The 16,016-nt window shown below is 39.8% G+C and overlaps 1 protein-coding gene across 1 annotated transcript; it reads right to left on the bottom strand.

Annotated features, from left to right (window-relative positions):
* Positions 1-216: 216 nt before the first annotated feature.
* Positions 217-13,355, bottom strand: slc34a1b (solute carrier family 34 member 1b). Its single transcript, XM_061047462.1, has 13 exons — positions 13,231-13,355; positions 12,094-12,168; positions 11,812-11,994; positions 11,257-11,391; positions 10,865-11,008; positions 7,821-7,932; positions 7,142-7,337; positions 6,771-6,866; positions 6,553-6,619; positions 4,993-5,160; positions 4,705-4,821; positions 1,707-1,831; positions 217-1,129 (listed from the first exon to the last, which is right to left on the bottom strand). The coding sequence occupies exons 2-13, from the start codon at positions 12,152-12,154 to the stop codon at positions 542-544; spliced, it is 1,992 nt and encodes a 663-aa protein (XP_060903445.1). The 5' UTR covers positions 12,155-12,168; positions 13,231-13,355; the 3' UTR covers positions 217-541.
* Between the last annotated feature and the right edge of the window lie 2,661 nt (positions 13,356-16,016).

The raw sequence follows: 16,016 nt of genomic DNA on the forward strand, positions 1-16,016 counted from the left end.
AGAGTACATTTTTTAGAAATATTTTAAATCCTTTCTGCTAGCTGGGCATCTTTTTTAAAGCCTTTTTGTGTTAGCTGTCAGTGCCTGTGTGTATGTATGTGCATCTTATGCATGAAGACAACATGGGGTCCCACTCACTAAAGAAACCGCTGGTGGATTCTTACACAAACCGCTAAAAAAATCATGCTTCATTTAACTTACAATGACTAAGTTACTTACTGATGAAATCCACTTTTTAACTTGGACTCTGGCATTTTGGTCCATATCAAATAACTTTTTCGCCCATTAAAGTCTGATTACTTTAAAGAAAGTAATATCCTTAAATTGCTCAGTAACAATGGATATGTAACGTGTCTACTTGACAAACTCTATTTGTTTGGCTGTTTTCTGGTGTTAATCTTTATTATTCAGTTAATCAATTATCAGAAAAAGGTTTATTTTCAAAGCAGTATGGTACATCTTTTGTCAATTCTTTGCTTTCAACAGAAATTAAAAAGAAGTATGATTTGTGCACAACATTTTTCCACTGTTTTCACCTTTACTACAGAGGAGTGCTGTTGCATCTCTCCAACCCTTTTAATTTAAAAACCCTTACACCTGCTCTGCTCTCATCCAAGAAGTCCAGCACTGGGTTATCATAAGCCAGCTCTTCCTTCCTGCTGGTGGCTCCTTTCTTTGCGTCGACAGAGTTGGTCTGTGTTGAAATTTGCGTCTTCTCTTCTTCTCCCTCCTCAAATGTGGAGCTGCAGCAGATAGTTGTCTTGGTGATCAAACGGTCAAGTGGTTTAAGAGAACGCATCCACTGGGGCAAGAAGTCCCAAGATTGCAGCTGATTAGGTAGGCGATTGGGGCTGTGTGCCTGCATTATATTTACCATGGCAACAAAGATAGTTACACCCATGAAAGGAGCCCCAATGCCTGCCATTACCCGCCATCCTGCCAGTGACAGACCCAGAACCAGCGAGGGCAGGAGCAAGAAACAAAGGAGAAGGTACACGACTGCAAACCAACGGTACTTAGCAGTGCGCTCACCCAAGACACGAGCCATCCCTATTGGCAGGCGCATAAAGGGAAGAGGATACCACAGCAGAATACCAAAGAGGTTGAAGAAGAGGTGACATATGGCAATCTGCAACACAAAAAAAGACATTGGCTATGAAACAAGTATGGCGTAGGACATAGGCAGACACAGCATACTGGTGCTGAAGGGCGTTATACATCGAAGTCAATTCATGCTGTCATTTACATCCTTAGTCTACACAGTTTTGACATCATGTAACGTTCATTTAATGAACATTATTTAGCTACAAGGTTTCTGATTTTCATAGTTTTGTCCCCTAGACACAGCTAACAAACAGCCTGCAGCGTACAGTTAGTTGCCTGCAAAGCCCTTATGCATAAATCCATACTCATGAATATCTGGACACAAACATTTCTATAATCCGCGATCTGTTGATAATTCACTGTAACACCCCTGTTTTCGATCATAACAATGAAAAATACATTTGTGGGCTCCTCTGTTATTGCTGTTTCACAGTCGGGGTTCATCCTCCTTCTGGGAGGCATATCAGTGGAAAATATATTCATGAGAATAGTTTCCCCTCCAATAGGGAGAGCAGTGGTAGCGTTGCCTTGACTGTCCTCTCTCTCTCATTTCCCTGCAGTTTTAAATGGCTGTTATATCTGATAAACAAACAATGGCTTACTTGAATGGCAGCTGCTAGCTGGTTCCCAGGACTGGCCAGAGCTGCCAGCAGGGCTGTGGCTGTGGTGCCAATGTTGGACCCAAGGGTAAGAGGATAGGCCCGCTCCAGACTTATAACGCCAATACCTGAGGGAGTCGACAGAAACGCTATTTTCAGAGGACACAAAGGCAGTAAATAAAGACAGTTAACCCTGAAATGTTAAAGCTTCTGTCATATTTCTGATGAAAGTACACTCAGCCCTTGAGATAGAAGATAAATGAATCCGTGTCAGCAATGATAAACAGATTCAGACCGTACTGCTCCATATTTACTCTTTGTGATGGTGATTCAATTTCCAAGCTGCTGATGTGATCTAAAAAATACAGCTTTCACAAGGACAGGGAAGAGAGTAAAAGCCGTAAGAAGACAAATGTAACTGATCTTGTTAAATAAACAAATGTTCTTAGAACCCTGCTGAGAATCCTGAACACGTCCCCAATAGATACAAAATAAAGTTTAAATATTTGAATCTATTTAATCACAGATAAATTGTGAAAAATATTGGATTTATTTGCTAAGTGTTTGTAAACAAATAGAGGCTTTACCTTTGCCAGATAAGATGACTAACATCTCCTAAATGTTTGGATTCTTCTGACAACCAGAGGTCAAAAATATAAGTATACATAAAGTCAAAATTACTGGACTCTATGAAAATGTTTGATACCTGTTGTTTTCAAGTCTCTTCCAAGAAATGACACAATTACATGGTCACATCAAGTGAAACTGGCAGTAGAAATGCTCAACAGCAATACATTTGGAAATGATCCTTCGTGTAAACGTTTGCCTTCGAGCGTAGTGATTATTCCTGTTTAGAATGAGAAAATATTCCACCTCACATTTATCACTATGTAGCAGGCTGATGACTCACTCATCGCTGATTTTATATGCTTCATTGAGCCAGTTGCATACAGCGCTGGTTATGTAACATTTTCTTATAAACCTCACAATACAAGATAAGTGGCAGAAAGCAGGTTTATGTCCTTATTTGGTCCTGTTTAGAATATAAATAAGCCATTAGCCAACAAGGAATTTTAAATGAATTCTTTGCTTGTTTGAGAACACATTAATTTCAATCAGCCCTTTAATGCATGACTTGAGCAGTCAGTTAAACCTTTGCTCAAATTGCAGTACAGTTACCGATTCAGTATTGTAGCAGTAAATGTCTGTGAAGGAAATAATTTATAACATGTTGCACAATCCAGTGGCCTTGGGAGAAACGGCCCAGTTTACGAGCTGTACCACTACAGTGGTAATTCCTTTAGTTTTGATTTACAGTTAAAAGTGATTTTTCAGTTGTTTTTCCTGCCCCATTAAACCTTAATAAAAGAAAGTAATCACATAAAGTTCTTGACATGTAACTCAAGAAGAGGGATCGGCTGAGTACAAACGCACAAAGGCTGTGATCTTAAATGCCAGAGGCAGAGTCCAGACAAGTAATATGACTGACAGACAGCTCTGCACAGTGCTGGCCCACTCAAGGATAAGATCTGATAGTCTTCACAGTTAGAGTCCAGTTGGACATTACAGGAGACAATCTCCCTGAGGGCCTGCATCGAATGAAAACAGAGTCATAACTGAAGGGTCAGGATCAGAAGAGACTTCACATCGGTTCAACCTTCAGACTGGACATATGCTGTGATCGCCTTCAGACTATAAACAGCACATGCTCCGAGATCAGCAGACACAAACTGAAAGAAAAGTCAAGTTGGTGGGTGTTAGTTCAAAGGAAGAAGAAGGAATTCACCAAGGAAAAGCTCAGTTTGTTGATCAGCTGTTATCTTAACCTCAGTTTATATTAGTGAAAGTTTCTGATTCTGTTGACACTACATTTTTGGGAAAATTAGAAACTTGTGATTGAGTTTGAAGAATATATTATATTATATTAGTGAAAGTTTCTGATTCTGTTGACACTACATTTTTGGGAAAATTAGAAACTTGTGATTGAGTTTGAAGAATGGGTTAGAGGATTAACAAATATTTAAACATTATAGAGAGGGGAACATACATTTGTGGCTGCCAAAATTATGTAACCCCTCCAAAAGTAATTAAACATTTCACCTAAAACTCAAAACTGTCGTATGCATGATACTGAAAAAGGGGATAACCAAAGTCACCAGGATTCAAATATAATGTCATATTTATATAATATTATAATCATATTAATAATAATTATGTGTGTATAATGTATTTCATTATATTATAATGATTCAGATATTACAGTTAAAGTCATTTATTTCTAGGAACTTGTTTGATGATTGGGATTCAAATATGCTACACTGATATAAAACAAATAAAAAAACTTCAGAACCATGAGACTGCCGTAATTCACTGTTAAAAAAAGTATTTCTAATGGGAATCGAGTACTTGACAAAACTATTTGACTCACTGTGTGAAGACGCCGTGTTGCTGCTACAGGTTTCAGACTCACACATGACCGAGATGATAGGGTAATAATCATTTTATCCAGTATTTTAATGGCTGGAGGTTTTCAAATGTGCTGTGTGGTTCAGACGACTGTTCTCACTAAGGTGGGTTGTAGAAAACAGCACACATTCAGGAGAATATAACAAAGCTAGCTCTAAAGGTAGCATGTTTCCTCTAAAGAGGATGTTGTTTGTCCTAACGTGGTTTCCTAAAAGTAAGCTTTAAGGAGTGTTGATGATAATGCTAGGCTTACCTGGCAATAATTAGAATTCATTAAACTAACAGTATCTTTTTATTTGCCTTTCAAAACAACAATCTAACAATCTGTAATTTTGCGTTTAAAAGATGATGATGCTGTGCAACATCTTGTAAAAAAAAAAAAACTCACAATCCTATATACACTTCACTGTGTTTACTTTTACATTCACATTTTATTTTGTAAATGTTTTAACTTAGATCTCACAAAAGAAAAATAATAATCTCTTGAAGACTTTTTTTTATCATTTTCACAGGCGCTTAAGTTTATATTACTCACCTACAAGTGGAGTCATGGCTGAAGTGAAGACAGAGCTACTCTGGACCAAAAATGTTACCCCTGCCCCCACACACATAGCCATGTATCCTGCCAGCCACCCAAACGGATATGGCAGGTCTGTTAGGATAAGAAGGGAGAGATGGCAATTACCCCCAACACAAAACAGAAATGTGTTGTAATTTGCGTCCAAAGCTGTAACTGTTTTCGCTGTTTGTTTGATCACTTGCTTACTTCTTCTTGCAGACATGCTATAGATAACATCTCCTTGCCTCCCAACAGCAAGCTCACCTGTGTTGATGACTTTATGGATAACCTTTGCCACTTGGCCTTTAAGAAGAGAGTTGAGAAGCTTGACCAGAAGAAGAAGGCAGGTACAGAGGACACCCATGGAGCAAACCAGGAGAATCAGGCCCACAGAGAGGTCCGACAGCCCGGTAGACACAAACAAATGCCTACCTGTGACAGGACAAAAAAAGCATCAGGATATCATGACTCAAAAAAATCTAGACTAAACAGGAGCAATACTGAAAAACATATATACTGCAAAAATACAGAATCAGAATTGACTGACCTAACAAGTCTCTAAACACTCTCCAGCTTGCCCAACATGCTGCTTTAAAAGTTTTGACAATATTAGTAAATGGGTCATATCTGTCCCATATTATACAAGAGCGCGGTCACACTGGCAATGTTAGGTTCTCTGTATTGGCTCCCAGCAAAATCACCAATTTAATTTAGAATCCTCCTCTCACCTACAAGGCTATTAATGTTCAGGTAGTAGCAGTTCAAACTAGTATGGGAGACTTCATTTACCGAGCTCTTTTTCCATTGAAAACGCCTACCAGTTTGTGTCAAGGAGGCAACTCCAACTCCACTTTATTTACGTAGCAATTTTCATACATAAAAGCATGCAGCCCAAAGTGCTTCACAAGGCAAGCAGACACCCTCTTACCAGCCTATACTGCTATTGGCTAAAAGGCTTTATATGCGATTTTTCACACTTAAATGTAAAAGAAATCAAGTATATCCTCTGAAAATAACTCTGTGAGTCATGACTGTCTACAATGAGTGTAACACCTGAGTCCCGCTGTCTGTGACGTTTTCAGAGTTTTTTTCTGTTTATTGACATCGCCGGCCCGACGGCTGACTCCTCCCCTCGCGAATAAAAGTTGTTTAATTGAGGGACTAGAGAAAAGAAGAATAACATACTGCACTCACTGCTTAACTGTGTTTCTAGATCACGCTCATTTCGGGTAAATTTACATGCAGTGTGAAGATACGAGCATAATAAAGATCGCTAGCATTAGCATGCTAACCCAACAATGCACCACGAGTTGTTTTGGTTTGATGCTGGTGCTCAAGGGCGACATCTGCTGGAGCAAAAAAAAAATCGCATATAAAGCCTTTAAGTAGCTCCTGTCTCTTCCTCTAGCCTTCAATCTGTGTGCATTAATGTTCCGTTAATGTTCTATTAATGCACGGTACCATTTTACAAACTTTTTAACATTCCCCCGAGTTTTTCGGAGTCTCTTGTCTCACAGATTACTTTTATCGTGGTAGCAGCTTGCCTGCCAGTGTGGGCCCGCTAGACTTCGACTGCTACTGTTATTGCTTTTATCAATCACATTTCAATTACAGAAATTCTCATTATCATTATGACTGAGTCTGCTGGAGGTTTTGGCCTGTTAAAACACTTATTTTTGCCACTGTTGGAAGGTGCTGACTAATAGTAGAATTTGTTGGGTCTATGTAAATGACATACTAAAAGGTATGGCAGAGACCTGCTCTCTATGTGTATGTGCTCTACTTTATGATAAATACTTGATTCTTGTTTTACATCGAACTCACATCTCAATGACAAATGGGACGAGTCGTGTGGCGGGTCACAGTTTTCAGCGCTCAAATTCCCAGCAAACTGCAGAAAGAAAGAAAATAGGATGGGAAATTTAACGGTGTTTAGACAGCAACACATTCTCCATTGGCAGCAGTGAAAAGCTCTATTTGGCGCCATTGTGTGACACAATAGTCTGCATGTGCAGGAGACAGCAGTGAAGACACTCCATTACCATAACATGGTCAGTCTGGCACCATTCTTTCACCAGGCTCCTGTTCCTCATGTCCTCATTTCCCATGGCGAGCCCTGTGATCACGCACTTGTCTAGCTGAAGAAGACGGGAGAAATATTTTTCATCTTTTCGGTTCAGTGAGCAAAAGGAGAGCAATGTCAACGTATTCAACCTTCATTCCTTCAATCAAAATAGTGAGTGGCCTCCTAAAGTGTCTCTCTGCACTCTATAGGAAAACTTCCAATAATGCCTCAAATGCTGAGAATCTCTTATTATAGAAATCCAAATACTGACAGACCTGATGTTGCTAAGCTATGTTGTGACCTGTAGCAAATAACAGCTTGAAAATGTTGATAGGATGATAATTTTACCTGTATGACGAGCTTGGTTATTGGCTCAGTGATGACCTTAAGCAACTCAGGGGCTTCTTCCCCCGGTTGAAGGCTGAAGCTGGTGACCAGCAGGTGTGACAGCCGGGCCATGAGACCACTCGCGACCTCTAGCGGCAGCAGAACAAGCACTGACAGCCAGTTGAAGCAGTCGTGGATTGTTGCCCCAGCAAAGGCACTGAAGGTGGTCACAGTTATTTTCTGTGTTAACAAAGGTCAGCCATCGACATGATCAACTACTCAAAATGATTGAATGATAATCTGCTTTGTGGCTAAACTTTTTTTTTTGGGATGAGTGGATATAATGAACGTTTTAGTTTTAATTCAGTGTGTGAGTATAGCAGATTAAGTAACAAACCATCTGTTCTTTGCAGTATCTTTCATGCCAGAGGGTTATTGGTTTGGTACCAATGTGGAATGGTGCCATTATTGTCACTGTTGTTGCTCAGAAATCACACTGCAATAGAGGCTTAAGCGAAAAGGCAGTGAACATCTGCTAATGCTTTCTCTTCACCCTCGTCTGCTTTCTCCCCACATTTGTAACACTTATTTCCTCCATCTCCCCACTTATCCTCTTCACTTTTCCATCTCTTTTCAGTCTTGCCTGCTCTTTAGTTTCTTCTCCAATCATCCCCTGCCTCGCCACCTTTTCTGAACTCACCGTTGAAATTCGCTCCTCTCTGCTGCTTGCATCATGGCCACGATGGTGTTTGTGACTGAAGTCCCAATATTGGAGCCCATGATGATTGGAACAGCCGACTTCACTTCCAGCACTGCGGGTCAAGACCATATGGAACGACAAAAATATTCTTAAAGCCTTTGGATAGAAGGGCGACATTAGTGTTTAGTTCCCACGCCCCATGTACTGTACAGAGACTTGAGCGCCACCCAACTACCCCCACAGACCTTCACTGAATAAGATTTCTTAAATATAGACTATACATACATGTACACGTATATAAGGGCAAGGTATATATTATGTAGTTATTGACTTTAATGTATAATCTGCAATAAAAATGTAGATTTAAAATGTTCTACATGTCTAAAGTTACTGGTGATGTGTTTCCATCGCTCTGAGCCTCCAGTGACTCTCATTGTAAGTTGCACAAGCGTATTTACTCTGCTGTAATGCAAGAGATACAAGCTTCTCAAGGGGCAGGAAGAATGTGTCCCTGGAAACATTCCACGCCACCACCCCAAAGTTGGCGGCAGAGCGAGTCATGCAGTGTCACTGGATCATAGCATAGACTGTTTTATAAAGGTGGATCAGAGCAGCAGACCCGACTAGCATGAGTCAGGAGTTTTTTTTTTTATTTGGTCTCCAAAGAGTTTAGGAAACACATGCCTGTAAGTACGAGTGCATGTTGTTTGCTTAGGATAATAAGCAAAATAGATCGTTTTCCTGAGATAAAATTATAGTGATGCTAGTTTAGCCAGTTTATTGCATTCTCCAGTTAGCATCAAGCTAAAAAAACTAAAATATTCATCCCGGACAATCTGTAAGAAATAGTGCTCAGCACACAAATGAGTGGGGGGGGATTTGGATTGACAATCAATCAAAACTCAAGCTGGCACATCCACACAATCTATAAACTAGAAAAATAAGGTTTTTTAATAGTTATGGATGTTTATTTTCACTCAGATTTTAGTCAATGCTCAATGATATTTTGGAGACCACATAGGTCCATGTTGTTATTTTTTTGGGGTCAAATTTCCATCGGCTAAAATATGATTTTAGGAGTCTTAAATGACTCTTAAAATCATATGCACATTTTAAAGGTACACTATGTAGTTTTGGAAGAGAAATGTGAAAGTTGGAGAAGTGTACAGATGCTGTGGTATATGTCCACAATTCAATACACAAACTTTTTTTAGAGGTTGGTCCCTGAGAAGAGAAGTTGGTCCCTGGAACACTGTTTGAAGATAAAATGATAGGCGAGAAGTTATGGGCCCGCAGCACTGAAACCGTAACTCTCCTGGTAGCTTTTTAGCTCTGAACATTGTTCCAGGGACCCATTTTTCCCTTTGAGTAAAGTTTGTGTAGTCAGTTCAGAAAATATAGCACAGAATTCTTTCACTTCTCCAACTTTCAAATTTCACCACCAAAACTCCACAGTGCACCTTTAATTTATATATTTCTGCTTTAATTGTAAATGCAAATGGATCACACTAATAATCATTCAACATGGCCGTCTGTATTTCAAATTGAAAGAGTTTTAATGGAGATGAAAGGTGATTGTAATTTGCAGATAAGTGACAGCATGCTCAGCCTTCACACTCTGCATGCAGAGTTTATAGTTGAGGATGCTTCTAATGATAATGACCTGAGTGACATAAGCCCACGCTTATAGTGAAACACATCCTTGCTCCTTGATAATTACCCATAATCCTTCTCTTGGCTCTTCAACAGACAATATTTTTAAGTGGAGAGGAAGCTCCTGCATACTGATGCCATTCCTCAACCACACTGACAAAAGTAAGATGTCCTCGGAGTCTGTGTTCATTAGAAACAGACAGGTCGTAACCTTAATGTCCAAAGCTCTTACTGTGGTAAACTGTTGCCTGTATGACATGGTTTGAGATGAAACAGGTTGTAAAGGGTTTGATTTGATTTGATTTTTTAACCCCAGTCCAGTCTGCCAGATAACTATTACACTCAGCTGTTGTTTTTACAGATGGATTGTATAGTACCACAAACAATAAGCTCAAATGGCAATTTCAGGCCAGTCTGTGTGTAATAATCAAATAAAAGAAAGATTAACATCATTTATGAATTAAGTCCTTTTAACACATTAATGTTAATGTATCTAAAGACATTATTAATGTAAAAAAAGAAAGACAATACATGTAATTAAATATATTATTTTGCATAGCCCCATTGTTAACATTTCACTACAGTTCACTATTCCTGACACTTCACTAGGTTGATTATGAACTTGTATCTTTTTTATGGAACCCCACATAGACTTGCTATAGGAAACACTCATGAAAGCACCGAATATGTTTCCCACATGACAAAAATAATCCTTAAAAATGCTCCTCCTCTCCTCTTTGTTTGCTCAAACAACAGTGCCCATTTGATTTTTTTTTCAAATTATGGATCTGCAACAAAAAATGTATCTTCATTAAAAAAAATTTTTTAAAAAAAAAAGGGATGCACTTGGGGCAATGAACACAGCCAGGGTATGAAAAGATATTCATTGACATTAACTTCACAAATAGAATAGTGCGTGCTTTACGCTTTCAATCATGATACATTTTCCCTGGGTCTACGTGTCCTAGTTTATATGACTAACAGTAATCCATGATTCGTCATTATACATATTAATCTGCCTTCTTTTGTGTATTTAACATGAGCTGTATTTAGATAATTTGGTCCTAAATTCTATGAAAAAAGGATAAATTACTGTATCATCCAGTGAACACAGCAGGGCATTGAGCTGTATTTACTGGAACACTAAAAAGGCTATTAAAAATGATTAAATAACCACAGATTAATTACATCTATTTGTTACTGACACACTTGCACCATGGGAGTTCTCTGTTTTTATTGCTACATTACTGTATTTCTGTTTATTGTCATTCCGATACATGCACACAATTATAACCCATTGTGACCCACAGTTCACTTCAGGCTAAATGAGGTCAGCTTGAATGTCTTATTTGGAAGTTGCAATTTTCACTGAATTTCACACGCCTACTCACATCCGGAGGCCACCAGACTGACGATGATGGAGGTGGAGGTGGAGGAGCTCTGGACCAGCACAGTTACCAAGATCCCCACCACAAGCCCCGCCACTGGGTTGGACAACACAGCACTGTCCTGGAAAATGTCCCCTGCCACTTTACCTGGTTAAAAATGCCACCCACATACACACATAAACAAGACTGTTGCCGTGAGCAATGTTAAACACAAGTCAGACTGTTCGTTCCACCAAATCCAAAAAGGTCACCAGATATGGCTCCTCAGTAAATCACAGAGCAGAGCCCCGGTAGGACAGAGTGAACTGTTCAGCTGTGACTCACTTATTTGTCAAACATCAGCTGGCTCAGGAGATGAGCCACCTGAGGTGGGCAGTGAGGGTTAAAGTACCTACCCCCTGCTAACTGGAAGGCCGAACTCAGGGTGTCCAAGGAGCAAACAAAGAAGAAGAGGAGCATGAGGAGGAGGGGGATCTTGGATAGATTTATAAGAAGCTGCTTTGTCTTGTCTGAGGTTTGTGGAGAGCTACCTGTTGGTGAAATAAAAGAAAGTGGTTAGCCTTGCAGCGTGCCCTTTAATCTGGTGTGCAAAGGGTGGCCAATTTTCAAGAAAAAATACACCAGACAACAGAGAAATGTGAGCTCACTCTTTCTCATTCTTGTGCTGTCTGTGTTCTCCTCAATGATTCATGAGTCTCATGTTGAGAGTGCAAAGCCATCTGATATACTACATTACCCAAACACAGCCAAACACCGCTGAGTGACAGCAGGACTTTGCGTTTGTTGTCCCGACTGCGGGATCCCAATGGCCCTGTTCTGTATGTCTTTGGAGCATGCCCTTATCTAATGAGCCTGTGGTTTGTGCGGAGTCTGCTGGTGTTATTTTCTATTTCAAAGAGATCAGACCTGCTGCAAACCCAGGAGATGAATGTACAATTCTCCCCTCGTACCTTTCTCTGTAGGGAGTGTGCCTGGCTCCCCGAGTGAAGGTGAGCTGGAGTGGTGATTAATATGTTGGTTGTAGCCCTCCAAGCGGCTAGTGAGGTCAAGGGTGGAGCCGATGCCGGACTCTCTATCCTCCTCTAGCAGTTGTTTGGGTTTTGAGGAGAGCTGAGTGCCCTGCGCCCTCTCCCCTGAAAGCAGAGGAGAAGAGTACACACTCAGATAGAAACGATTTGCTATGAATCATTTTAAAGACATGAAAATAACAGAGATGAGATTTGAAACCTTACCATTATAGTCAAGCCCTGTGCTCCGTCCAGTTGACATTATGATTATAGATCGAGAGGACATGCTCCTTTTAATTGCTGTGTGGAGACGGGAAGATAATTAAAATCACAGGATGACACCATGGCTTAGGGAACAATTGTGAAAGTGGATGTGTTTATCAACCACCTGCAGCAGCTAAAAGGGAGTCAAATGAGACTGAACATATCTGTATTGTCATTCACCAAGCCACCAAGATCGACAGACAAGAAATTAGAGGGCAGAAAAGGTGGCCTATTCTGTTTGTAATTGGCAGCTGTCCTTGATTTAAGGTCAAATCACACACTTAAACAACATACGCCGCCAGAAATCATCTCGCCTCCCTACAAATAAACGCCTTGTCAGAATCAATAAAGAGCCATCAGCATCCATGCAACTTGTCTTGTCCTCCGTTTCCTGCAGCTGCAAGTCAGCTCTTAAAGGAACGCTCCTCCATCTATACAGCTTTGCACACTCTCGCTTTAAAGAGACCGCTTTTCACCCTTTTCATGTCACCCTCTTTGCCGTATTTTGGGGATTCCAGTGGAGGAGGGAGTGATAATGTGTCTCTTAAAAGCAAAGAGGATGGAAGTGAGTTCAGTAATTACAGCAGCCAGAATTACAGTTATTACATCCTTCTCATTCTGTGCGGCATCCTCCCTGTTAGCATATGTGCGTCTATCTGTATGTGGGAGTAAGTAAGACATGAATAAACACTGAATGCAATTGTGCGTACTTTGTGAGTGTGTACACTGAATGCCATCCTCTAATCTGTCTGCCCTCTGCTCATATATAAGCTGCTCTGCCACTAACTCTGTTTGTGTCTGTTTTTTGTGCTATTTGTGGGTTTGCCTTTGCGTCAGCGTGACTCACATGTATCTCTCTATGTTGTTTCACTCCAAGACAAAGTGTAAACTGGAGTTTACTGGTTGTTGAAAAATAAAATGATCATTGAAATATTTAGTAGTGGCCGTCAGTGGGAGATGGCTTAGTTGAGTAAAAAAAATCCCAAGGATGTACGAGTTGTGGGAATTTAATTTTGAGAAAAATCAAAATCACTGCGGGAAAAAAAAAAATCACATTACGACATATTTTATAATAAAACTAAGAGTGAAGCATCTTACCTTGTCTGAAACAGTCTTAGGTGCTGTAGTGAGTGACCCACTGTAGAAGAAAGTGTAAAACTAAAGAGTGAATCCTCTTTTAATATGTCTGCAGGTGTCAGGGGAATACCTCATCTCTTGTTTATTAACCTGCTCCATCATCAGCGACCTCACTGTGAATCATTAACAAAAACTCTTAACTTAATAACACATATTGGGGCAGCATGTTGTACAGGTGATGAATTTTGTTTGCTGAACCAACTATTTTTTTTCTCCTGATTTGGGGCCAGATAAACATTCCACGATGGAGATGATTTTTTTTTTTGACGAGATTTGAGATCTTTGTTGTTTAAAGTTCTCCTTGTAGGAAACAAGGAGGCATCTGACACCTAGTGGTTAATGTTGGGAAGAAAAATTGCTCTCTCTTTAAGTGCGCTCATATTTTCATGCAGCTGTTTTTATCTACTACTGCAGCCTGGCAAAGATTAAAGCCAAGGTATTAAATTATCATTTTATTCATGAGATAAGTCAGTGGAGGTATTTCAGCCATGTAAAAGTAATCTGCTCGACTTCAGAGAAATCTTCAGGTTACTTTGGTGTTGTGCAAGGAGGCTAGGAGTATTTCGTGATTACACACTCAATGTCCTGGCAATGTCCTTTTTAGCATGGGAGAACACCGTGATGACCCGAGAATAATTGTTAATAATTAGTCCTGCTGCTGTTCTGTCATATCAGCAGTGCTCTCAACCAAATCTACCAAAGCTGCTGACCTCAAACTGACAGACCGAACGACCCTCCTGACTATGTTGTTTCTTTCCAGAGTGTTATGAAGGCAGGGAGCCAGAGAGAGATAACAGTTCTCTTTTTGTGCATGCAGCAACTGGACTGGAGCTGAGGCTGCTGCTGCTGCTGCTGCTGTCAATGGCTGCAGGGGGAGAAATCCTTGAGATTTGGTGCAGCATGAAACGGTGGTGGAAAAAAGGGAAACAGAGACGCATATGGACAAACACATGCAATCACTTATACGCACACATTTTGCTAAAGCTCTGGCCTGATTCACAAAGCTCTTCGATTTAAACCAGCCCCTCTCCGTGATGCTGTTAATCCCCTCTCCAGATGTGCGAGTCACAGAGAGGCTGCAGAGCTCAGGGGGATAAAGCAAACAGAGGCCACCGGGTCACCAGGCAGCATCCTGCTACTCCAAAAACACCTGCCAGTCAAGGAGCTGTAGGTAGCATGCTGTTAGCCCTTGTCTGCTTCTCATGAGGCCGTGTTATCCTGTTAATATTACACACAGGCAAAGCATATGATGTTTTTCAGAAGGCTCCTATAGTCTGCATGAATGAGTGGAGTCATGGATAGAGGCCAGTTATTTATATCGAGACATATGGCAGGTCATTCATTTGATGAACTTTGGCTTTATCTTAAGATAGTTTCTGATTTTATTATTTTATGACAGCAATAGTATTAGGGTAACATACTGTAACTTTAGCAACGATGAATGCTCTTTATAAAGAATAATAAACCAACCCTTCCGTCTCACTTTTGTCACAGATAACAGGAATGTTGAAGGTTTTATCACCAAAAGAAACAAATTGAGTCCTTTACTGAAGCAATGTTGCCAAACAGTATCTCCTGGCATGGTGCAAATCAACTACTTTAACCAACTATAATGAGATAATAACTGAATTGACAAATCAACTGAAATTGCATTTGAACACTTTTGATTGGTAATTAATGGTTAAATGAAGTGCTTTTAATAAACAAGATGTGATTGTATTTACACATAGAAGTTTACATTTTTTGTTGTATAATAGTTAATATATTTGGTTTATGAAACACTAATAACATAAGAACTAAACATCTTAAACTCAAGGAAAAGAGATGAAGATTTGATTTCATGTTAGACTACTTGAAGACCTTAGTTAAAGTTCGAAGCTGTGTAGGTTAAAGATATTACTTCTGCAGAGCACGTTTGTCAAATTAGCTGACTTGTATAAAACCTGTAAATGTTTTGAATATGATGGCTCAGTCGTTCCATAGGTGTCCTGAGATCTCATCCTCATCTTAAGAGTTTTATCCATAAGAAATGTACACACTTTTTTTTCTTCTTCTTGTGTTGACTCAGTAGCTTTATATCAAGCCAGTCAATCTTAGAAATAAAGAAAACAAAACTATGACGAAGATTCGACCTCTCTGCTTAACGTCACTTTGTTGTCTGAACTGGTAAGCATAAGCACAGCATAACTGGTCTGGACATTTTACTTTGATGAAGGTGTGTGACTACAGTAAGTAAAACAAGTCCTTAAATCTAACAGTAGTTAAATAATATGACTGCGGGTTGGGTGGCACAAAACAAAATCGTTTTTATTTTTTTAGATTAAACATGTAATCACAGACTGAAAAAATAAACTGCAGTCCTCCTTCCACTGAAATGTATTAATGTTTAATTATGTTTGTGCTGGTCTTAGATACTTCATCTATAGTTCCCTACAGTGCCGTGTTCTGTGGCTTTCCTGTTATGATAATTTAAGATGTTTAATTTCTTGTTGCTACTTTAATATTGGGGACTTAAAGAGGTCTATAAACCCTGGAAGATCTTATCCTACTCTAATACTCTCAATGTAATTAAATAAAATGCTTCAACTGGGATGTATGTAATTGTCAACAATCTCACCCTGAGGCTAAACTGCCCACTTGTTTTTCGCCTTGCTGTTCCTGAAGTTCTTAACTCAATCGTCTCCACTGAGCAGCGTCATGAACCAGCCTGTGGTTCAAAAGAGAATAGCTCAACGTGGTGCCGCATG

Source organism: Labrus mixtus, chromosome 10 (genome assembly GCF_963584025.1).
Source record: "Labrus mixtus chromosome 10, fLabMix1.1, whole genome shotgun sequence".
In the NCBI taxonomy this organism is placed as follows: Eukaryota; Metazoa; Chordata; class Actinopteri; order Labriformes; family Labridae; genus Labrus; species Labrus mixtus.

Bases quoted from the DNA above. Each gene is read 5' to 3' on its own strand.
- slc34a1b (XM_061047462.1), bottom strand. From the start codon at position 12,154: ATGTCCTCTCGATCTATAATCATAATGTCAACTGGACGGAGCACAGGG. The intron at 7,933-10,864 runs GTGAGTAGGCGT...CTTGACCCGCAG, and splicing joins CAGTCTGGTGGCCTCCGGAT to TGCTGGAAGTGAAGTCGGCT. The intron at 1,130-1,706 runs GTAAGCCATTGT...TTTGTGTTGCAG, and splicing joins AGCTAGCAGCTGCCATTCAA to ATTGCCATATGTCACCTCTT.